Consider the following 18,111-nt stretch of genomic DNA (forward strand, 5'->3'; position numbering starts at 1 on the left):
GGCCAACTAGCCAGGCCCAAGAGAAGCTGCAGCATGTGTGCATCGATACACCTTGTCACCAAAAAATCTTACCCTGGGGATACAATCTGAGTATGGGAAAAGTAAACCATTGATAGGACGCATCTTCTATGGATAAAAACATGACGAAATACACAGTAATATCACCAAAATGACTAGGCCGTGAAAGCAACAATCAGGATATCAGGACTACATTGGTTAAAATTGTTTTGTTCGAGAAGCTCGCAGACAAGAAAGAAAAAAGGAGCAGCCTTCTTCTATTCCTCTTGGTAAGAAATCTTCCGCATTTCGCCGAGACGGTGTCTTGCTGAAGCAAGCGCGTTTTCCAATTGCAAAATCTCGACCTGTGAGGGTAAAAGTGAAAAGTCACTCCGGTTAGCTCATGTTCATCAGTGTTAAAGGAGAGAAACAATTGTCGGCTTACCTGTTGCTCCATCTCGCGAACCTTGAACTCGTGTGCACCGAGCTTGGTGTAGTCTACCTGGTCCTCCTCTTGGCTTCGCTCACGAATCATGCTCTGAACTTGGCGCACCAACGATCGGCATGCTGCTCCAACAGCTTTGCTGGCCGTTTCCAGGTGATCCTGGCTCTTGGACATGAAGCCAGCCTTGACTCGGCTGGCTGCCACCAACTGGGCCGTGGATGCCGCGACGTCGTTGGAGGCGACAATCAGCTGCTCGGGGCTGTTGCGGTTGGACATGACTCCGTCCGCCGTCTCAATGAGCGTATTGGTTGACGAAGCTACTGCCTTGGCCGCCGAGATGAGACCCTCAGTCCACCTGTTGTTCTTCTTGTAAAAGGCTGTTCGCGATGATGAGCCTCGTCCAGCTTGTACAATTTCTTGCTGTGTCGCCGTTGCCGCTCGAATGAGCTCCGCGATGGCCGTTGTGATGGCTGTAGCAGCATCCAAGATTGAGTCGTGCACTTTGACCTCGTACGAGGTGTATCCATCACGGGGCTTGTTCTTCAGCTTGGCAAGGCGAGCCGCCGCCGCCGCAATGGCGTCAGCCGCCTTGCTCAACTCGGAGTCGACCAGGTCTCCCAGGTCTCCCTTGTTGTTCATCAACTTGCCAAAGCCAGGAGCGAGGCCCTCGACGAGCTTGTTGAGCTTCTGCAGTTTCATCTGCACGTCGTTGTTGCTGTTGATGACAACGTCCGTCTTCTGCAGCGGCTCCATTCCTTCCAGGCGGAAGCTCTGTAAGCCCCTGAAAAACTGCACGGTAGATTGTGCCGATTGCCTTGCGCCTTGCATCAGCGCATCAGTCTTTTTGTCATCCGTCGCCAGGCGCACCACACCCTTTGTATTGCTGCACACATCGGCAACAGCTCCCGAAAAGACATTGATGGCCTTGATCAGCTCTGAGTGTGTGCTATTGGGTCCGTCAGCGATGAAGTTGTTGAAAGCAGTGGCAAACTCCATTGCGCTCCCAGACGCCTTCTCAATCTGAGATAGGACATATGTCGGCGACGCGTTCTGGTTACCCGCCTGCATGGACGAATCCAACTCGTACAGAGCATCGTCCACTCGGGCGACACCGGCCTGCAGCACCGAATCAATAATGTCGTTGATCTTATCCAGGTTTGACAAGATCAGTGCGTCGATTTGCCCATCCAGAGCATGGTCTGTCTCTCCTTGGTTCTGCTTCAGCTCGTTCAACTCTATGAGTGTCTGATCCATTCCTGCCTTGTACACCTCAAGCTCTTCTTCTTTGTCGCGCAGGAGCTGTTCGAGATCGGAATCGCCGTCTCGGATCTTGCTTTGCACCTCCTCCAACGCCCGTGACTTAATTCGCAGGGCCTCTTCCAAGTCAGTCATCTCACGGTTGTACTTGGAGAGCATCGCGGATAGCTCGTTGCCCTTACTGCGCTCAAGATTGTCGGCCCGATCTTGCGCCAGACGAAGCTCTCGTTTGAGCTTCTCTACCTCATCCTTGGTGCTTCCGCTGGCCCGATCCTTGTCGTGGAGAGCTCGGTCACGCTCTCGGATCATATCAGCTAGCTCAAGGTTCTTGGTCTTGATTTCTCGCTCCAACTTTTCGCGCTTCTCAATGGCTTCTTGGGCGCTTGCTGCCTTGAGCTGTACTGCCTTGAACTTTTGCAGGAGATCCAGGTGCTCATGTCGAAGCTGAGAGTATAGCTTCGCAAGGGACTCATACTTTGACCTCCAGGTATTGACTTGCTCCTGCAGTGCTTTGATCTGGTCATCCTTGCTACTCATCTGATGACCAAAGCTGTTTTGGATCTGCATCAGCTCGCCTTCCAGAGCCTTGACGCGCTGATCGTATTGCTGCAGCATCAGCTGGTCACGCTCGTATTGTGCCCGTGCATTGAGGTTCTCCCGCTCGAGTTCGGCCAGGCGGCCTTGCGTCTGCCATTGCGCTTGTTGCGCAAGCAGTGCCTCCTGTTCTCGCTGCTGCTGTTCCATCAAACGCCGCTGTTGTTCCTCGAACTCGCGCTGGGCCTGCTGCTGCGCCTGCTGCTGCGCCAAAAGAGCAGCTCTCTGTCGCTCTTCAAGAACTCGCTGTTGTTCTTCGTATTCGCGGTTTTGGCGATCCAGCTCACCCTTCCAAAACTCGGAAATCTCATCTGGTTCCTCCGACTTGGGGGCTGGCGCAGGAGATGGCTGGCGCTCGATCTCTTGCTTTGGTCTAGCGGGCAAGGCCGGAGCATCATCATCGGTGGCAAGGAGGTTCGGTGGATCCTGCGGCAGTTTGGGGATCGTGATGAGACTTGTCAGGTATCGAAGATTGGAACATTCGTAGTAGAATTTGACCAAGCGATAATGCTGAGCGTCGTACCGCTGACGGAGGGGTTGCAGTGCATCATCGTCGCCAGTGACTATTACACTCAGGTCAGTACTCGTTCTCTGCAGATGGGAGTCTTCGACTCACTCGAGTGCATGGCGCGCAGCATGCTGGTAATGAACTTGTAAATGCCGTAGCTCTCCTGAACCAGGGGCACCAGAGCCGCAATTCGACACTCATTGTTTCCAACATTTCTGAAATGCGAAAAGATCAATTTTTGGAACTGCTCTATCTTGTCTTGCAGCACCATCAGATCAGAGATGGTTTCATATCCCTCGTTCGGGTCATTGATGGCCTTCAGACTGAGGTACTCCTCATACTCAAAAGTGCCGTTAAACTCTGGGTGCTGTTGGTGGAAAGATAGCTTCGCAAGGAGATAGTATACGTATTCGCGAATCAAAGGCCCGTATCCTCGAACTCCTTCTCCGCTCATTCCGCGGTTCAAGGAATCGATCCACGAACGGTTGGCCATTGCTTCCTTCAAAGCCGAAGGATGGCCCTCCTGCAGAACTTTGTGAACAGTGATCAGAGCTTTGAATGTCTGGACTTCGTCGGCAAGAATGGGTTGGCTGCATGGAGACGAGGTGTCGTAATCAGCACAAGCTACCGCAAACCATGGGCGCCCCAAGTCAACTTACACCTTCATGGCTGCCCAGAAGGGCTGCGAGGTCCGGTGATCCCACGTATAGACGATACACGCTCGCACATGTTTGCGCTTGGGGGAGATTTCATCGGGGTTGGTAGCCTTCTTGATGCTAACGGCAAGCTCCTGATCGGTTCTAGTTGGTGTGACGGACACAGATAAGCAGGTGTCATCTTAAACAGATGAATCCATATCTAGACGAAAGGGCGAGACAAACTTGGTATGCTCGGTGGTGCGTATGGAGGCCATGGTGGGCGTAATACAGCTCAAAGAGCTCGGCGGCGGAGCTTGGATAGGAGGCACACGATGCAGCAGTCGCAAGAGCGCGCACTCAAGGCGCTGGAGGTCAAAGAACCGGGGCCGGTGAGGCTGTAATCTGCAGTGGTTCCGGAGAGCCGAACCGTCCCTGGCCAGAAAGATGATGGCCCAATCTTCAGCACGCAGAGAGGCAGAACTATGGCCAGTTCGGAATGAAGGGAAGACGAGACGAATGCGATTGCAGCTGCGGACAGGCGAGCATCGTCACCATGTGGGGCTTAGCGGGCCATTAATTACCTGGGCGAGGCGGTGTTAATGTTAATCCGATTTCTTTCATCAAACATCAGGAGGTTGCGCCTTTGTGCTTGGATGCAAAATTACATAATCCTGCCATAAGATTTACCTTCTTTGTTCTTCCAGGGTAATTTACTACTGGGTGCTACATAGGTACTAGGTAATAGTATCATGGATCAGATCAGTATGTGAGCCGATTATCAGAGGAGGGGGGAATGTGTTCTTGGGATGGAAATTGCACCGTGATATTTCGGTGCGGGACTAGGGTCTGATTGACAAATGTCTTGGGATTTAGAGTCTCGAGTATATAGCAGCGCTGGTAGAAAAATAGGTAAGTAATAAACTACATGGTATCAAGTGTATATCCTTCTTCATCTCACTCATAACAAGGCCGTCATTGGAACAGTCTATTGATGTATATGGCCTGCAAGGTAGACAGCATTGGAACAATACAGCCCAATTGGCATTGCAATTCACGTAATACACCTAATGAAAAGGCACGATGTGGTTGAACAAGATTCCATTGTACACTCGCGGATCCAGCTGTTAAACCAGGGAACAAAGAAAAATACCCATAATGGCGTCACAAAGAGTGACTGCTCGGATAAGGAAGTGACATGCTTTACCTACACGGCCAGCGTAAAGCTCAATGATACACCGTTTTCACAGTTCAAGCTTGACAGATGTTAAATTGCCATATGATCACCAAGTCTATTAGGTTGTATCTTCAACATCAGTCCCCAACGCATCCAAAAACCAAGCCAGTCACCACGGCATCGACGAGGGGACACTGCATAACTTGTACAAGGTATTTGGATACTCGACTCTTCCAAGAGGAGTATTCACGGAGAATGAATGCACTCTTTGTCGATGTCATATTGTCTCATTTGCTATGAACATCAAATAAAAAAAATGCAGACCTTGGTCACATGCTGAGTTCTTTTCCGTCCGAACGCAACACCCTAAGAAAAACCGAAGCAAGCACCACGCCGACCCTTCCTTTAAATAGTGGTTTCGTATGCCAGAGGGACAACAGTCTCAGGGGGGTTGTCAGTCAGAGAGACTGTGACGGCATCCCGGGGGAGAGCAGGCTGTCGCTTAACCTGGACAGTAACGCCATCGGCTCTGGCCTGCTTCTTGGCGGCCGCGTTCGCCTTGACTCGCTTGATGAAGTCCTCACGGGATCGAGAGGGCTGGATGTGCTCGATTCGGACGTTGATGCGCTTCTCGATGTAGCGGTGCTTGACCTTCTTGTAGATGATGATGCCGACGGCGCTCTTGGCGACGTTGTAAATAACGCCAGTCTTGCCGTGGTAGACCTTGTAGGGCATACTGCCAAGTGTGTTAGTTTCCTCGCGAAATTTCGCCCATGTCCCAGACTCTCCCAAATAGAAAGGCTTCCTTACCCCTTCTGCACAGCACCGTTGGCCTTGATGTCGACAATGTCACCGACGCTGGGCAATTGTTAGCTGGCTTGGTTCGAAGCGCCAGAGATTTTCTCGGGCTGCACTCACTGGTACACCTTCAGGTAGGTGTTCAGGGCGATCATGCCCTTTTGGCGGAAGTCCCTGCTGAAGGCATACTGCAAAACCCGTTAGCAACGACTGTCTTCAACAAGACCGCTCCGTCACAGATGGGATAGACCAACTCGGGTGCCCGCCCGCTTTCCGTAAGAGTGACCCATGGCGCCTGATTGCCGTCGATATTCGTTCGAGGATTGACGAGGGATGGAGTTGAAGCTTTGCTAATTTGGCGTGGTGAAATTACGCACGGCGTGTGGAAGCGAATATGCTTAGATAATCCACTTAATTTTTTTTTTCCGCCGTGGTGATAGGGCAGGCTTGTGGGATTTGGTGGAAATGGCACATGCAGCCCGGCTTAGGGCTCGGTGCGGGCGGTCACGTGGGTAAGTTCTCGGGCGCCAAATTTCCTATCCACACAACCTTGATGATTTTCGAGATCACCTGCGCAAAAGTTCACCAGCAGCCACCACTCCAGGAAGCAAGTCAAGTGAGTCTTGAGAAATCCCAATTCAGACGATCCAAGTCATAATCTCTGACTGTAATACAGAATGGCCCCCCGTGCGCATTCCAAGACCTCGCGTGTCCCTCGTCGACCCTTCGAGTCTGCTCGTCTGTCAGTATTCACCGGCCACTGAACTTAGAGCATGGCTCTGTTCAAGTCGATCGTGACAAGGAAACTGACATGTTTTCACCAGGGACTCGGAGCTGAAGCTCGTCGGTGAATATGGCCTGCGCAACAAGCGTGAGGTCTGGCGAGTCGGTTTGACTCTGTCCAAGATCCGTCGTGCTGCCCGGTAAGTTTTTTTTTTCTGCTGTCGTAGCCACCTCAAAGTGTTCCCTCCAACTAATGGTCAATTCTTTGCAGTCAGCTTCTTACCCTCGACGAGAAGGACCCCAAGCGACTTTTCGAAGGCAATGCCCTGATTCGCCGTCTCGTCCGTGTCGGTGTCCTCGACGAGTCTCGCATGAAGCTCGATTACGTGCTCGCCCTCAAGATTGAGGATTTCTTGGAGCGCCGCCTGCAGACCTGCGTCTACAAGCTCGGTCTCGCCAAGTCCATCCACCACGCCCGTGTTCTGATCCGCCAGCGCCACATCCGCGTCGGCAAGCAGATCGTCAATGTTCCCTCTTTCATTGTCCGTCTCGACTCCCAGAAGCACATTGACTTCGCCTTGACCTCACCATTCGGCAGCGGCCGTGCTGGCCGTGTCCGCAGAAAGAAGGCCAAGGCCGCCGAGAAGGGCGAGGATGGAGAGGAGGAGGAGGATGACGAGTAAATGCATACACATATTGTGCTAATGACTCTCCTGCATACGAAGCTGGTGGTTGAAGGATATCACAAGCAGGGAAAAAAAGGTTTCTCTTCCTAGCTTTCGGCGTTGGCCAAAGGATACAATGGAATGATTTAAAAAAAAAAAACATGAAAACGTAATTGCCACAGGGATTTGACTTGACTTTTGTGAAAATGAAATCCCACGTCTACTGTGAACCGAGTGCATACTGATGTCCGTAAAGTGTCTGGCAGTAGCATTGGTTTTGTGAAGAAGCATGTATATGCAAAAAGATCGCTAATACGTGATAATTAAATATATGTACAAAGTGATGTCCCTCAGCTTAAGAGCTCGTCCTTGCCCAGCAGTCTTGCCATTGGATCCTGGGCAACCGTTCTCTTCCGTCGGTACTCGTCCATTTCGGCCTCTGAGACTCCATTCATCATCTCTGCCTGCGTACGCTTCTTGGTCTTTGCGCTCTGGGTCGCTGATTCTGGTTCAGGCTCTTCCTTCTCCGTAGGCACCGGTTCAGCCTCCTGATCCAATACAGGCGCACCAAATCGCTGACGCTCGGCAGCTTCCCATGCTTCTTTGCCTTCTTCGCCAGTACAATAGCTGTTCTTGATGAACGAATGGCAACATGAATAACCCCATTTAAAATTGGACCACCAACTGCCCCAAACAGACGTATGGTTGTTGATCAGGGTATCCTCCACGTACTTGGATTTTGCGCTCCGGAGAGGGGCTCCCTTGATAAGGCCGGCCTCATCGTACTCAACAAATGTTTCAGATTCCGCAATGGCCATATTGCGCAGTGCGGCCGGCATTGACTTATGCCCATCGCTCCCGTACTTGTCCAGGAGTTTTTGTTCCCGCTCCGTGCGTCTCTGTTCTGCCTCTTCTGCCTGCTTCTTACGGTAGAAGGCGCCGGCCGTTGGATTGGCTTGCAAGTGTTGTGATGTATCACCACTCTTTTCTTGAGCTTCCCACGCATACCTTTGCGCCTTTTCAAAGTCACCAGCATCACCGGAGGATCTCATGAAGCCTTCTTCTGCAAACAAATCGGCTGCCTTGTCTGCCGTCGCGCCCGAATTGACGAGTGCTCTGGTTTTGGGGTCATATTTTGCGGACTCCAAGTCAAGATTCAGGAGATACTTGGCAGTGTCTTCTCGTATTCTAAGTTGTCTGGTTGCCGTGCTTTGATGCTTGCTCATGTCGTTTTCTTCAGCGTATTTATCGCCGTCATCCTTCTCGTCGTCGTCGTCGCCATCGGTAGTCTTTTTGGCTTGTTTCCGTAGGTCCTCCATTTGGTTATAGTCGTCGATTACTTTGCGATATTCTCTCGCATCGTACCCGTTCCAGCGATCTCGTTTTGCATCCCACCCAAGATTGACATCCTGGATAATCTCGTCTGCCTGAATATCTTTGCCCGTCCACTTGGCACCTTTTGCTCGTGGTCGGCTCAGACAGTCTTTGGCTTTGTGTGTCATCGAACCGCAGTTTTCGCAGGCGCCTTTTCGGTACTTTGTCGCGGCTGGTCCAGCCTTCTTCCCACGATCGTACCATTGTGACTTTTCGTTCTTTTCCTCGCGACGCTGATGCTTGAGATAGTCATTGTCATCTCCTTCTTCGCCGGCATAGAATGGCCGTTTGCTAATGAAGGACGGGATGTAAATGTTTTCCTCCTTGGAGGCGGCGCCCGTCTCCGATTTTCGAGGCGGCGGCGGCGGCATGGTTCTTGAAAGAGCGTTGATGTGGAAGCAAGGCCGATTCTTTTCGCAAGATTCAAGGTGCAACTGAAGGGAGTGGGATGATGCGTGTGATGTATTTATTGGCTTTGCGAGGAATCGTTACAGGGATGAGAAAGAAGGTTGAGTTTGATCGCAAAACAAAACATCCCGAATGTCAGTCAAGCGGATTGATAGGCTGTTATCTACACGTGATCACGCGCTTGAGAACCCCCCACCAATGACGCGAGTTTGACACGCCTCTTCCATGAGCTTGCGATAACCGCGAAGCAATGCAATCGTCCACTCTCCGGCTGTTCTCGAGTCGAGCGTAGTCTTATGGATCTGTTCGCCGAGAAGAATGGGCTTGTTCCGCCTTCGTCTGAATTGTATTGATCATTATCAAGCTCTACCAAGCAGGCATGATCCGCCGCTTCGCAATGACGTCCAGGAACCCCCGCCCTTGAATGCCACCAGAGTCCCCGTCATTCGGATATTTGGCTCAACCGAGTTCGGCCAGAAGGTTTGCGCTCATGTGCACGGAGTGTTCCCTTATCTATATGTGGAATACGATGGCAACCTGAATCAAGATGCAGGTGAGCTGTGCGGTGTGACGTCCGTCTAACTTATTGCTAAAAGATGCCGTCTATAGTTGGGGCGTTTATATATCGCCTCCATCTCTCCATTGATCATGCACTAGGCATAAGTTACCGACGCGACCAATATGGAGACAAGGTGAAGTTTGTTGCGCGAATTACGCTGGTGAAAGGAATACCATTTTTCGGATACTCTGTCGGCTATAAGCCCTTCCTCAAGATCTACATGTTCAATCCTCTTGTGATGACAAGGTTGGCGGACCTGCTTCAGCAAGGCGTCATCTTGAAGCGAAAGTTTCAGCCCTATGAGGCACATCTCCAGTATCTCCTCCAGTTCATGGTCGACTACAACCTATATGGATGTGATTACATCGAATCGTCGCAAACATATTTCAGATTTCCAGTTCCTGCACATGATGCGAATACTCCCACGTCTTCGCATCTTTGGAATGAGCACACTGTTCCAGCTGCGTTTGTGACGAATGAACTCACGCTCCCGCGAGAGAGCTATTGTTCGATTGAAGTCGATATCGCTGCCCAAAGCATTGCCAATAGAGGAAAGGTCAAGGAGCGACGACTTCACCACGACTTTAACGAGTTTATCAATCCCCCAGCTGGGGATGTCAAACTCGTCTCCAGTATGGCTGGACTTTGGAAGGCCGAGGCTCGAAGGCGCCAACGTCAACTTTCATCCGGCCAGATGCTTACCCAGCATTTCGGGTCCTCTTTTCCACGAGAGGCCCTGGTGTCGATGTCAGCGGCGGACTCTCGATCGTCCCAACTGCAGGCTTGGATGCATGAGGAAGAGTATCGCCAAAAGGTGGATTTCTTGATTTCCAAAGAAAGAGAGCAGTGCCACGAGTCAGAATTAAACCTGGATACCATTTTGAAGCCGTTACTCCACGAAGGCTCCATTAAAACAGCGTTACAGGCTGTTGAAGATCTCCACCCTTCTAATATATTGCCTATACTTGGGCTTACTCCAAGTGCAGCACAGCCAAACAAGGATCCTAGTAGCAGTATTGAGGTCGACGAAGTGAAGCTTCAGCTATCTCAGGTAAATGAAGATGATCTGCTCGCAACTGATTTGGATATATCCGATTTAGAACAAGAATTTGGACAGGAGCATGGGGATGTGCCAATGAACAATGTCGACCACTTGTTGCTTAACCCCACAAAGGTCAAGGTCGAATTCAGCAAAAAGCCTGAAACTGCGAGATTTAACACGAGGATTCTAGGGATTGCTGAAAGCGGTCTTTCAACTGGCCACATTCCACGAATCCCCTTACCATCTAGGCTTGTTGAAGCTGCGCAGCGCAATCAGCTCACCTATAAACGTGGCGGGAGGGCTGTGACCAGTCAGGGGATCAAAGCAGTGAACAAACGGACGGCATCGTGGCCATCCAACGAAAACTTTGCCAAAAAGGCCAAACATATTGCTGCATTTCCGGAGAAATCTTCGCCATTTTTAACAGGCGCGGATGAACCAAGCTTTCTTTACCAATCACAGCCTGAATTGTCCCAATCTACCAACATTTCTAGGTTATCGCAGCGCGATTTCAAGGAGGAGGGATCCAAGGCATTTGGCCACGTTGTGACTTATGCTATTCCTCCGCCCTCCGCCGCCGATTTTACCTGGAATAGCGAACATAACCTTCCCGAAGTCATATACCAGGATGCCTTCTATAGCAACGAGGGAGATCTCTCATTACGGCGACGGGAATATGCTGGCAAGGAGTTTCAGCTCATCAGTGATACCCTGCCATTCCTACCCGAGTTTGACCCAACCGGCAATTCTTCACAAGTCTGGAGTCAAAATGCTGAGACGGGTCTCTCCCAGAAAGCCCGCATGCGGCAAGATGATCAGCGGCTGAGGAAACTTTGCTCGTGGAGAAGCTGGGAGATTGCGCAATCCCCTCCTTCGTATGAAGAAGTTGCCGGGTGGCTGGTTCAGAATGATGCCGCCAGCGTCGCAAAGACCACACCAAGACTGAGCCGCCCATGGCTCTCTCAGATAGACGGGCCAACGCCAAAATCCAAGTACGACTTTAAATATAGCCAAAAACAGCCCTCGTCGGCCGTACCGCATGAGGCTCAATACATGAGCACGATGAGCCTCGAAATCCATGTAAATACAAGAGGGAATTTCGTCCCCAATCCTGAGGAGGACGAGATCCAGTGCATTTTTTGGCATTGGAAAGACGATGAGGCAATGGGTAGCGCTGAACGTGAATTGCCAGGATCATCCAAGTCTGGGATTCTTGTTCTCTCCCGCGACGATGTTCTAGCTAGCCAAGTGAGAAACGCGGTGCCGGATGAAGTCATTCAAGAGTCATCAGAGTTGGATCTACTTAATCGAATGGTTGAGATTGTCAGATTCTATGACCCAGATATACTTACTGGTTACGAAGTCCACGGGGGCTCATGGGGCTACCTGATTGAACGGGGAAGGCTGAAATATGACTACGATCTTTGCAATGAATTTTCCAGGATGAAGGCACAGTCAAAAGGGCGTTTTGGAAAAGACAGTGATCAATGGGGCTTCAACACGACTTCGACGATTCGGGTAACGGGAAGGCACATGATCAATATATGGAGAGCCATGCGTGGTGAAGTAAATCTTCTCCAGTATACCATGGAAAATGTGGTGTGGCATCTTTTGCAGCGTCGAATACCACATTATTCGTGGAAGTCTCTCACGTCCTGGCATCGCAGCGGCAAAGCCCAGGACTTGAACAGGCTTCTGAAATACTACCGGACACGGAGCAGACTGGACCTGGAGATTCTTGAATCCAACGAACTAATCTCGAGGACCAGCGAGCAAGCAAGGCTTCTTGGCGTCGACTTCTTCTCCGTGTTTTCCCGTGGCTCGCAGTTCAAGGTGGAATCCATCATGTTTAGGATTGCAAAGCCGGAAAACTTTATACTGGTCTCTCCGAGTCGAAAGCAAGTTGGCCAACAGAATGCTCTCGAGTGCTTGCCATTGGTAATGGAGCCTCAGAGTGCCTTTTACAGCAGCCCTCTGCTTGTGCTTGATTTCCAAAGTCTGTACCCTAGCGTTATGATTGCGTATAATTATTGCTATTCGACTTTCTTGGGGCGGATTACGGATTGGCGCGGTAAAAGTAAGATGGGTTTCGCCGAGTATAAAAGACAAGATGGCCTGTTGAGTTTGTTGGAAGACCACATCAATATCGCTCCAAACGGGATGATGTTTGTGAAGCCCGAGGTTCGGAGATCTCTGCTCGCCAAAATGTTGACGGAAATCTTGGAGACGAGAATAATGGTCAAGAGCGGAATGAAGCAAGACAAAGATGATAAAGCTCTTCAGCAGCTGTTGAACAACAGGCAGCTTGCCTTGAAGTTGCTCGCCAACGTAACCTATGGTTACACGTCGGCCTCGTTCTCGGGTCGGATGCCGTGCTCGGAAATTGCGGATAGCATTGTGCAAACTGGCCGCGAGACGCTGGAGAGAGCCACTGCTTATATCCATTCGGTGGAACGATGGGGCGCCGAGGTGGTGTATGGAGATACTGACAGCCTCTTCATCTACCTCAAAGGGCGATCAAGAGACGAGGCATTCGTCATCGGACAAGAGATTGCCCAGGCCATCACGGAAAGGAACCCCAAACCAATCAAGCTCAAATTTGAAAAGGTCTACCATCCTTGCGTCCTGCTTGCCAAGAAACGCTATGTTGGGTACAAGTACGAGAGCAAGGATCAGACAAAGCCCGAGTTTGACGCCAAAGGCATAGAAACCGTGCGCCGTGACGGTACTCCCGCGGAACAGAAAATTGAAGAGAAGGCGCTGAGGCTCCTCTTTGAGACGGCGGACCTGAGCCAAGTCAAGGATTACTTTCAGAAACAATGCGTGAAGATGATGCGTGGCAAAGTCTCGATTCAAGACTTTTGCTTTGCCAAAGAAGTCCGTCTCGGTTCCTACGCTGAGAACGGCCTACCACCTGCGGGAGCCATGATTAGCGCAAGGAAGATGCTGCAAGATGCCAGAGCAGAGCCGCAGTATGGCGAACGAGTCCCGTACGTGGTCATCACCGGAGCACCAGGTGCTCGGCTCATCGATCGATGTGTCTCACCGGAGGAGCTTCTCCGCAACCCTCACTGGCAGCTGGATGCAGATTACTACATTTCCAAGAACCTAATTCCTCCCCTGGAGCGAATATTTAACCTTGTCGGCGCCAACGTGAGGCAGTGGTACGACGCGATGCCAAAGATACGGCGCATTCACCGGACCCAAGGAGTAGGACAGAAGAAGCGGACGTTGGAAGCATATATGCAGTCGATAAACTGCATGGTCTGCGGACGGAAAATCGCCAGCACCACGGAGACGTCGCTGTGCCGCTTCTGCCTTGCCAGGATCCCTGCCTCGCTGCTGACGCTGCAATCGAGACTCACTGAGGCGGAACGCAAACACGACGAGACACTGCGTGTATGCCAGAGCTGCGAAGGGATCGGCCCCCTGCAAGAGGTTACGTGCGATAGCCATGACTGCCCCGTGTTTTGGACTCGCACGAAGCTGAAGACCAAGATGCTTCACGAGCAAGCGGTGACGAGGCCCATGATCAACGAGTTGAATGCCAAGATGGGAGGCGTTTCGCTGAATTGGTAGCATAGATACCCGAGAACCCGAATGATCATGCACATAGGCTGGCTCACTGACAGAAGTTTGGCATGCCACCAGATGAATGGGCAATTTGTCTATGCTATTGATGCTTCCCCTGCCTAAACGCCAGCGCTAATTACAAAAAACTAAATCATCCTACTTAGGTAGCCTAAGATTTGCTCTGCGCGCTTTCAACCTATGTAGTTCCCTTTCCGTTCTATCCGTCTTGTACAAGTAAATCTATGGTAATAAAAGGAGAGAAAGAAGAGAATGCTCGGTATTAAAACCTTGAGTGTTCAAGATGACCATGAGACATAGGCTTGGCGCGCCAGATGTTAGTCGTCCACCATCCATGCGGAATAATCATCATCGTCATTCGGCCCTGCTAAAGCTGATGGACTTGGTGGAATAGGCCGGCTTGCCGTATGGGAGCTCCCTGCTTCCAGGCCGTTGACTGCGTCGCCCGCGGAAACGAGAGGTGCAGATTTGATGCCACCGATACTGGTGTCGCTCTGCTGCTCAATGTCCGGGAAGTCTCTGTTCCAAAGCGCAGTCTGGTGTGCCTCGTCGTCGACCGCGGGAGTATTAGGCTGTGAATCGTCTGGCGCAGCAACAATGAGGATATTTGGACTATCTTCCTCTTCCTCTTGATGGCTATCTTGCCTCCTTCTCCGGGGCGGGGAAGGGCGTCTCCCTGGTGAAGGCATGGCGCTCTGATCATCTTCAGTCACGAGGGCAAGCGGATCCTCCAAGACTACGGGAGGGGATCTTCGCTTTGACGTGGGAACGGGCCCTATCTTGGTGCCTCCATTCGTCGGCATCGGGAGTGGTGTGCCTGGTGGTGGAAGGGGCTGCCCTCGGCCCATGGGCTGGCTCAAGTCGACAGGGATATTCTTGTCATTGTTCCTCATGGCCTCTCTTTGCCTTTGGAGAGCATTCCACCCCCACTGTCTTGCCTGCGCAGCTGCATTGGTGACTGCTGCCAAGGTGTTCCTCTTTTGTGCCGTCACCTCACCCTCGAGAGTGGTTGCAGCATGGGGAGGGTCTCGCTTTTGGAACAGGTTGCGGCTGAACGAGCCTGCCTGGGATTTCAGGGAGCTGGCGGTAGACGTCCGAGAGAGATCTGGCTCAGAACCCGTTGTTGGTCCGGAGATTGACGCCGCGTATTGTTGCAGTGGTTGGGGCGAAAGCTTGTGATCGGCAATCGTATCGTCATCTGCGCCAGAGTTGAGATGCAGTTCTTTTGAAGAAGAGGATGACCGCCTAGAGACTAGAGTGGACTGTGACGCCTTTTTGGCTATTGGTGGAGGTCCTGGTGAGGCATCGTGGGATCTGGAGCGCAATGCCGCCATGTGGTTCATGGCATAGTCTGGTGGAGATGTCGAGGGTTTAAACAAATCAGCATGGGTTATTTCCGTTCCGACAATGGGCTCAGTAGAGGTTTTAACGATCCTGGGAGAATGGACCGGGGCAGGTGGTGCAAGATCCACGCTGGTTGACGACGCCAGAGCCCCCAAAGGAGTTCCTAGTCTGTCTGCCTTCTTCTCGAGAGGGCTGGGCGCTGGCTCTAGAGGATCAATTACTGGCGTTGATTGGCTCTTTTCTATGGATTGAGCATCGTCAGAGGGTTGGACAACGCCGGCGTCGACAACATCTGGTATTTCACCATCGCCAATTTGGGCCAAGGGTTCGGTAGGCCGTGGAGGGGGGGACTTGACTGCGTCGTCTCCTTCGAATATTCCTCCCCTCAAATGCTTGTGTTCCGTGTTAAAGAAGGGAACGTCATCCCAGAATGGCTGAACCAACGTCTCAGCAAAGACTTCCTTGATGCGATTTTCTATCTGACGCGTGATGACGTTGTAGGTGATTTGTCTCGAGCTGACAATGGGTTCGATGGTCATTTCCAACTTTGGCATCGTCTGGAAGGAGAACCATATCCTGTTGCTGGGAGGTGGTTTGATTTTGAACAGAACATGGCCTTCCAGCCTGCGAAGGACCACGGCCAGAATCAGGTTAACTTCTCGAACTTTGAACCTCGCTCCCAAATCGATCCTCGCTGTGGCAGCAACCTCGATCCGAAAGCTTCCAGTGTACCTCAGGTCAGCCTCTACAACACATTCGCCCTCGACGTTGAGGTCTTTGAGTCTCAGATTGGCGAAGTATGGCGCAGCATCTCCGGTGTCTATTTGCTGGATCTTGATGTTGGTGAGGAACGAAGGTGTTTTGACGCGCGAGATCTTCTTGGTAATCTTTTCGTGGATAAAGGATTCCAGGTCTCGGGTCTTGTACACGCCCAGGAAAATCCTACCGATGAGTGCGTTAATCCAACGAAAGTGTGACTGGTCTTCCGACGAATGTAACTTTTGCACGAGCGAAATAATGGATTTGAGGTCAAAGTGTTTAGGGACTGGCGCAATTTGCTCGACACCGAATGTATGCTGTTGGTTTTTCAGCATGGCAAAGTAGAAATCCTCTTTGGCCGAGCAATTTTCGGAAAACAAGTAGAACGGCTTAGATCCCTGATTGTCCGGCGTATGATCGGGTCCGGTGGCTTTTCGCGTCAAGGATATTGCGTTTCGCTTGATGAAGAGTTCGCCTTCGGGTGTAATATCGCCTCCCGAGTATATCCCTATTCTATGGTGTGCCAGAGAAATCACATGTCGCACTTCGAGCTGCTCCTCGTCGTCGAACAGCATTAGATGCCCGTGTCTGCAGTTGGTCAATAACGAGGACGGTTTTTTTTTTTTACGAAGGATGACGTGTGTGTGAAGAAGCATACCTGAGCACCACGTAAAAGACGTTGCCTGCCTTCTTGGGCCTTTGGCTAACGCTGCTGCTATTCTCCATGGAATTTGCGGCAGCCTTGCGATCAAATATACTCCTGTACATTGTCTGGTAGACGCTTGGGCTGGTTGGAGTCACGGTGGCCGAGCCGATGGGGGTCGAGCGCTCGACGGGCTTTGCGTTGATGCCCATGGGTATGTATTCACGGCAGACGGCAAAGTATCCGGCGGCGACATCGATATCGGTGTTTGCTCTCTTGGACTCGCTGTTGTTCCTCTCCCTCCTGGCTTCGTCAAGCGCGGTTGTGTCATCGCCGGGATGCACAACATGGCCCTCGTCTTGGTCATCTTGGATGCCGAGGACGCGCTCGTAGGGCAGGTTATAGTATCCCAAGATGAAGATCGAAGCAACCAGCAAAGGGACAAAGGTCACGCCGCCAACAAGGTAGGCTACTAGAATCGTGGTCCAGGCAGCCATGGCGAGAGAATGGACGGACAGGCAGCTATAGATCCCACGGGGGACGATAGCGGCCCGCGACAGACGATCAGGGCGAAAACAACGCGAGGCGGGAAGAAACGATCATTATGCTGCGCCGGAGAAGAAGTCGGCCAAACGATGGGAATCAAGCTGTTGCAATAGCTTGAAGGTGAGCTGGCCAGAATGATGCTTGACTTGAGGCTGACCTACGTCATGTGATGCCGGGAACCGGTTAGGTAATGCCCACCCGGGCTAAGTACCCTTCCGACACATGTACCTAGCTGCTGAGTGCGATTGTACGCGTGTAACGTGTAGTCTCATCAAAGGGGTACTTGGCCGTCAAGCTTTGTACAGGTGCTGCAGCTAGGAGGTTAGCAAGTCTCACCCGAAGGCTTAGCACTTGCCTGTACAGGTACCTGTATAGTAGCTGTCAACAAAGACATTTGCATGAAGTTTCCGTGCTATTCTATGGCTTCACAGCAACCCATCTAATACATGTAACGTCGAAAGCACATTCGTCGGTACCTCAATATCTATCAGGTAGTAGTAGAATACCTTAGTACTAGGGTATGTATACATTCGAAAATGAGCCATTTAGGGTGTAGATGAAACTGCGCGTGACGCCCAAATCATTCATGGTCCCAGCCATAGGCCGTTATAGTCTAGTGAGTGGCTGAACAACCATGGAAGTTAGTAGTATAAAGAGACTCATCAAAAGAGGTATGTTCAATCCTTTCATTTTATACTTGGGTTAACATTACCTTCCGTTTAGGTGACATTTCCCACTAGATTACGGAGCTCGAGAGATTCATCCATATCTGTACCCGTGATGCAACCTTCTCCGTCAACATGAATGTCAATTCAAGTTGGCGGCTAACCTGTAGTTCTTGGGAAGATTTCAGTGGCAAATGCACGAGTATGTACGACCCAGGTATCAAATCAACAAATACGCAGAAACCACAACAAGATTCTCCTACACCCATGCCTTAGTACTTAGTAAACTATCTACGTATAGTAGATAAGACGCTACAGCCAAGAAAAAGCAGCATCAATAATGAATGATACTATACCTACATGAACAATGAGTACATGTAC

The 18,111-nt window shown here is 51.1% G+C and overlaps 6 protein-coding genes across 6 annotated transcripts; 2 read left to right on the plus strand and 4 right to left on the minus strand.

Annotated features, from left to right (window-relative positions):
• Positions 1–275: 275 nt before the first annotated feature.
• On the minus strand, positions 276–3,714 carry Triagg1_3699 (uncharacterized protein; the record flags this gene model as incomplete). Its single annotated transcript, XM_062898021.1, has 5 exons — positions 276–362; positions 443–2,856; positions 2,910–3,391; positions 3,461–3,601; positions 3,683–3,714. The coding sequence occupies 5 exons, from the start codon at positions 3,712–3,714 to the stop codon at positions 276–278; spliced, it is 3,156 nt and encodes a 1,051-aa protein (XP_062757202.1).
• A 1,304-nt stretch (positions 3,715–5,018) lies between these two features.
• On the minus strand, positions 5,019–5,701 carry Triagg1_3700 (uncharacterized protein; the record flags this gene model as incomplete). The annotated part of the gene is made up of 4 exons (XM_062898022.1): positions 5,019–5,349; positions 5,424–5,471; positions 5,532–5,599; positions 5,666–5,701. The coding sequence occupies 4 exons, from the start codon at positions 5,699–5,701 to the stop codon at positions 5,019–5,021; spliced, it is 483 nt and encodes a 160-aa protein (XP_062757203.1).
• A 387-nt stretch (positions 5,702–6,088) lies between these two features.
• Triagg1_3701 (uncharacterized protein) lies at positions 6,089–6,817 on the plus strand (the record flags this gene model as incomplete). Its single annotated transcript, XM_062898023.1, has 3 exons — positions 6,089–6,153; positions 6,236–6,334; positions 6,406–6,817. The coding sequence occupies 3 exons, from the start codon at positions 6,089–6,091 to the stop codon at positions 6,815–6,817; spliced, it is 576 nt and encodes a 191-aa protein (XP_062757204.1).
• A 332-nt stretch (positions 6,818–7,149) lies between these two features.
• On the minus strand, positions 7,150–8,544 carry Triagg1_3702 (uncharacterized protein; the record flags this gene model as incomplete). Its single annotated transcript, XM_062898024.1, has 1 exon — positions 7,150–8,544. The coding sequence occupies one exon, from the start codon at positions 8,542–8,544 to the stop codon at positions 7,150–7,152; it is 1,395 nt and encodes a 464-aa protein (XP_062757205.1).
• A 355-nt stretch (positions 8,545–8,899) lies between these two features.
• On the plus strand, positions 8,900–13,761 carry Triagg1_3703 (uncharacterized protein; the record flags this gene model as incomplete). The annotated part of the gene is made up of 2 exons (XM_062898025.1): positions 8,900–9,134; positions 9,191–13,761. The coding sequence occupies 2 exons, from the start codon at positions 8,900–8,902 to the stop codon at positions 13,759–13,761; spliced, it is 4,806 nt and encodes a 1,601-aa protein (XP_062757206.1).
• Positions 13,762–14,090: 329 nt separating this feature from the next.
• Positions 14,091–17,016, minus strand: Triagg1_3704 (uncharacterized protein; the record flags this gene model as incomplete). The annotated part of the gene is made up of 2 exons (XM_062898026.1): positions 14,091–16,464; positions 16,535–17,016. 2 exons carry the CDS (start codon positions 17,014–17,016, stop codon positions 14,091–14,093), a joined length of 2,856 nt encoding a protein of 951 aa, XP_062757207.1.
• Positions 17,017–18,111: the final 1,095 nt, after the last annotated feature.

This window comes from Trichoderma aggressivum, assembly GCF_033847375.1.
Source record: "Trichoderma aggressivum f. europaeum strain CBS 100526 chromosome Unknown scaffold_011, whole genome shotgun sequence".
Lineage (NCBI taxonomy): Eukaryota > Fungi > Ascomycota > Sordariomycetes > Hypocreales > Hypocreaceae > Trichoderma > Trichoderma aggressivum.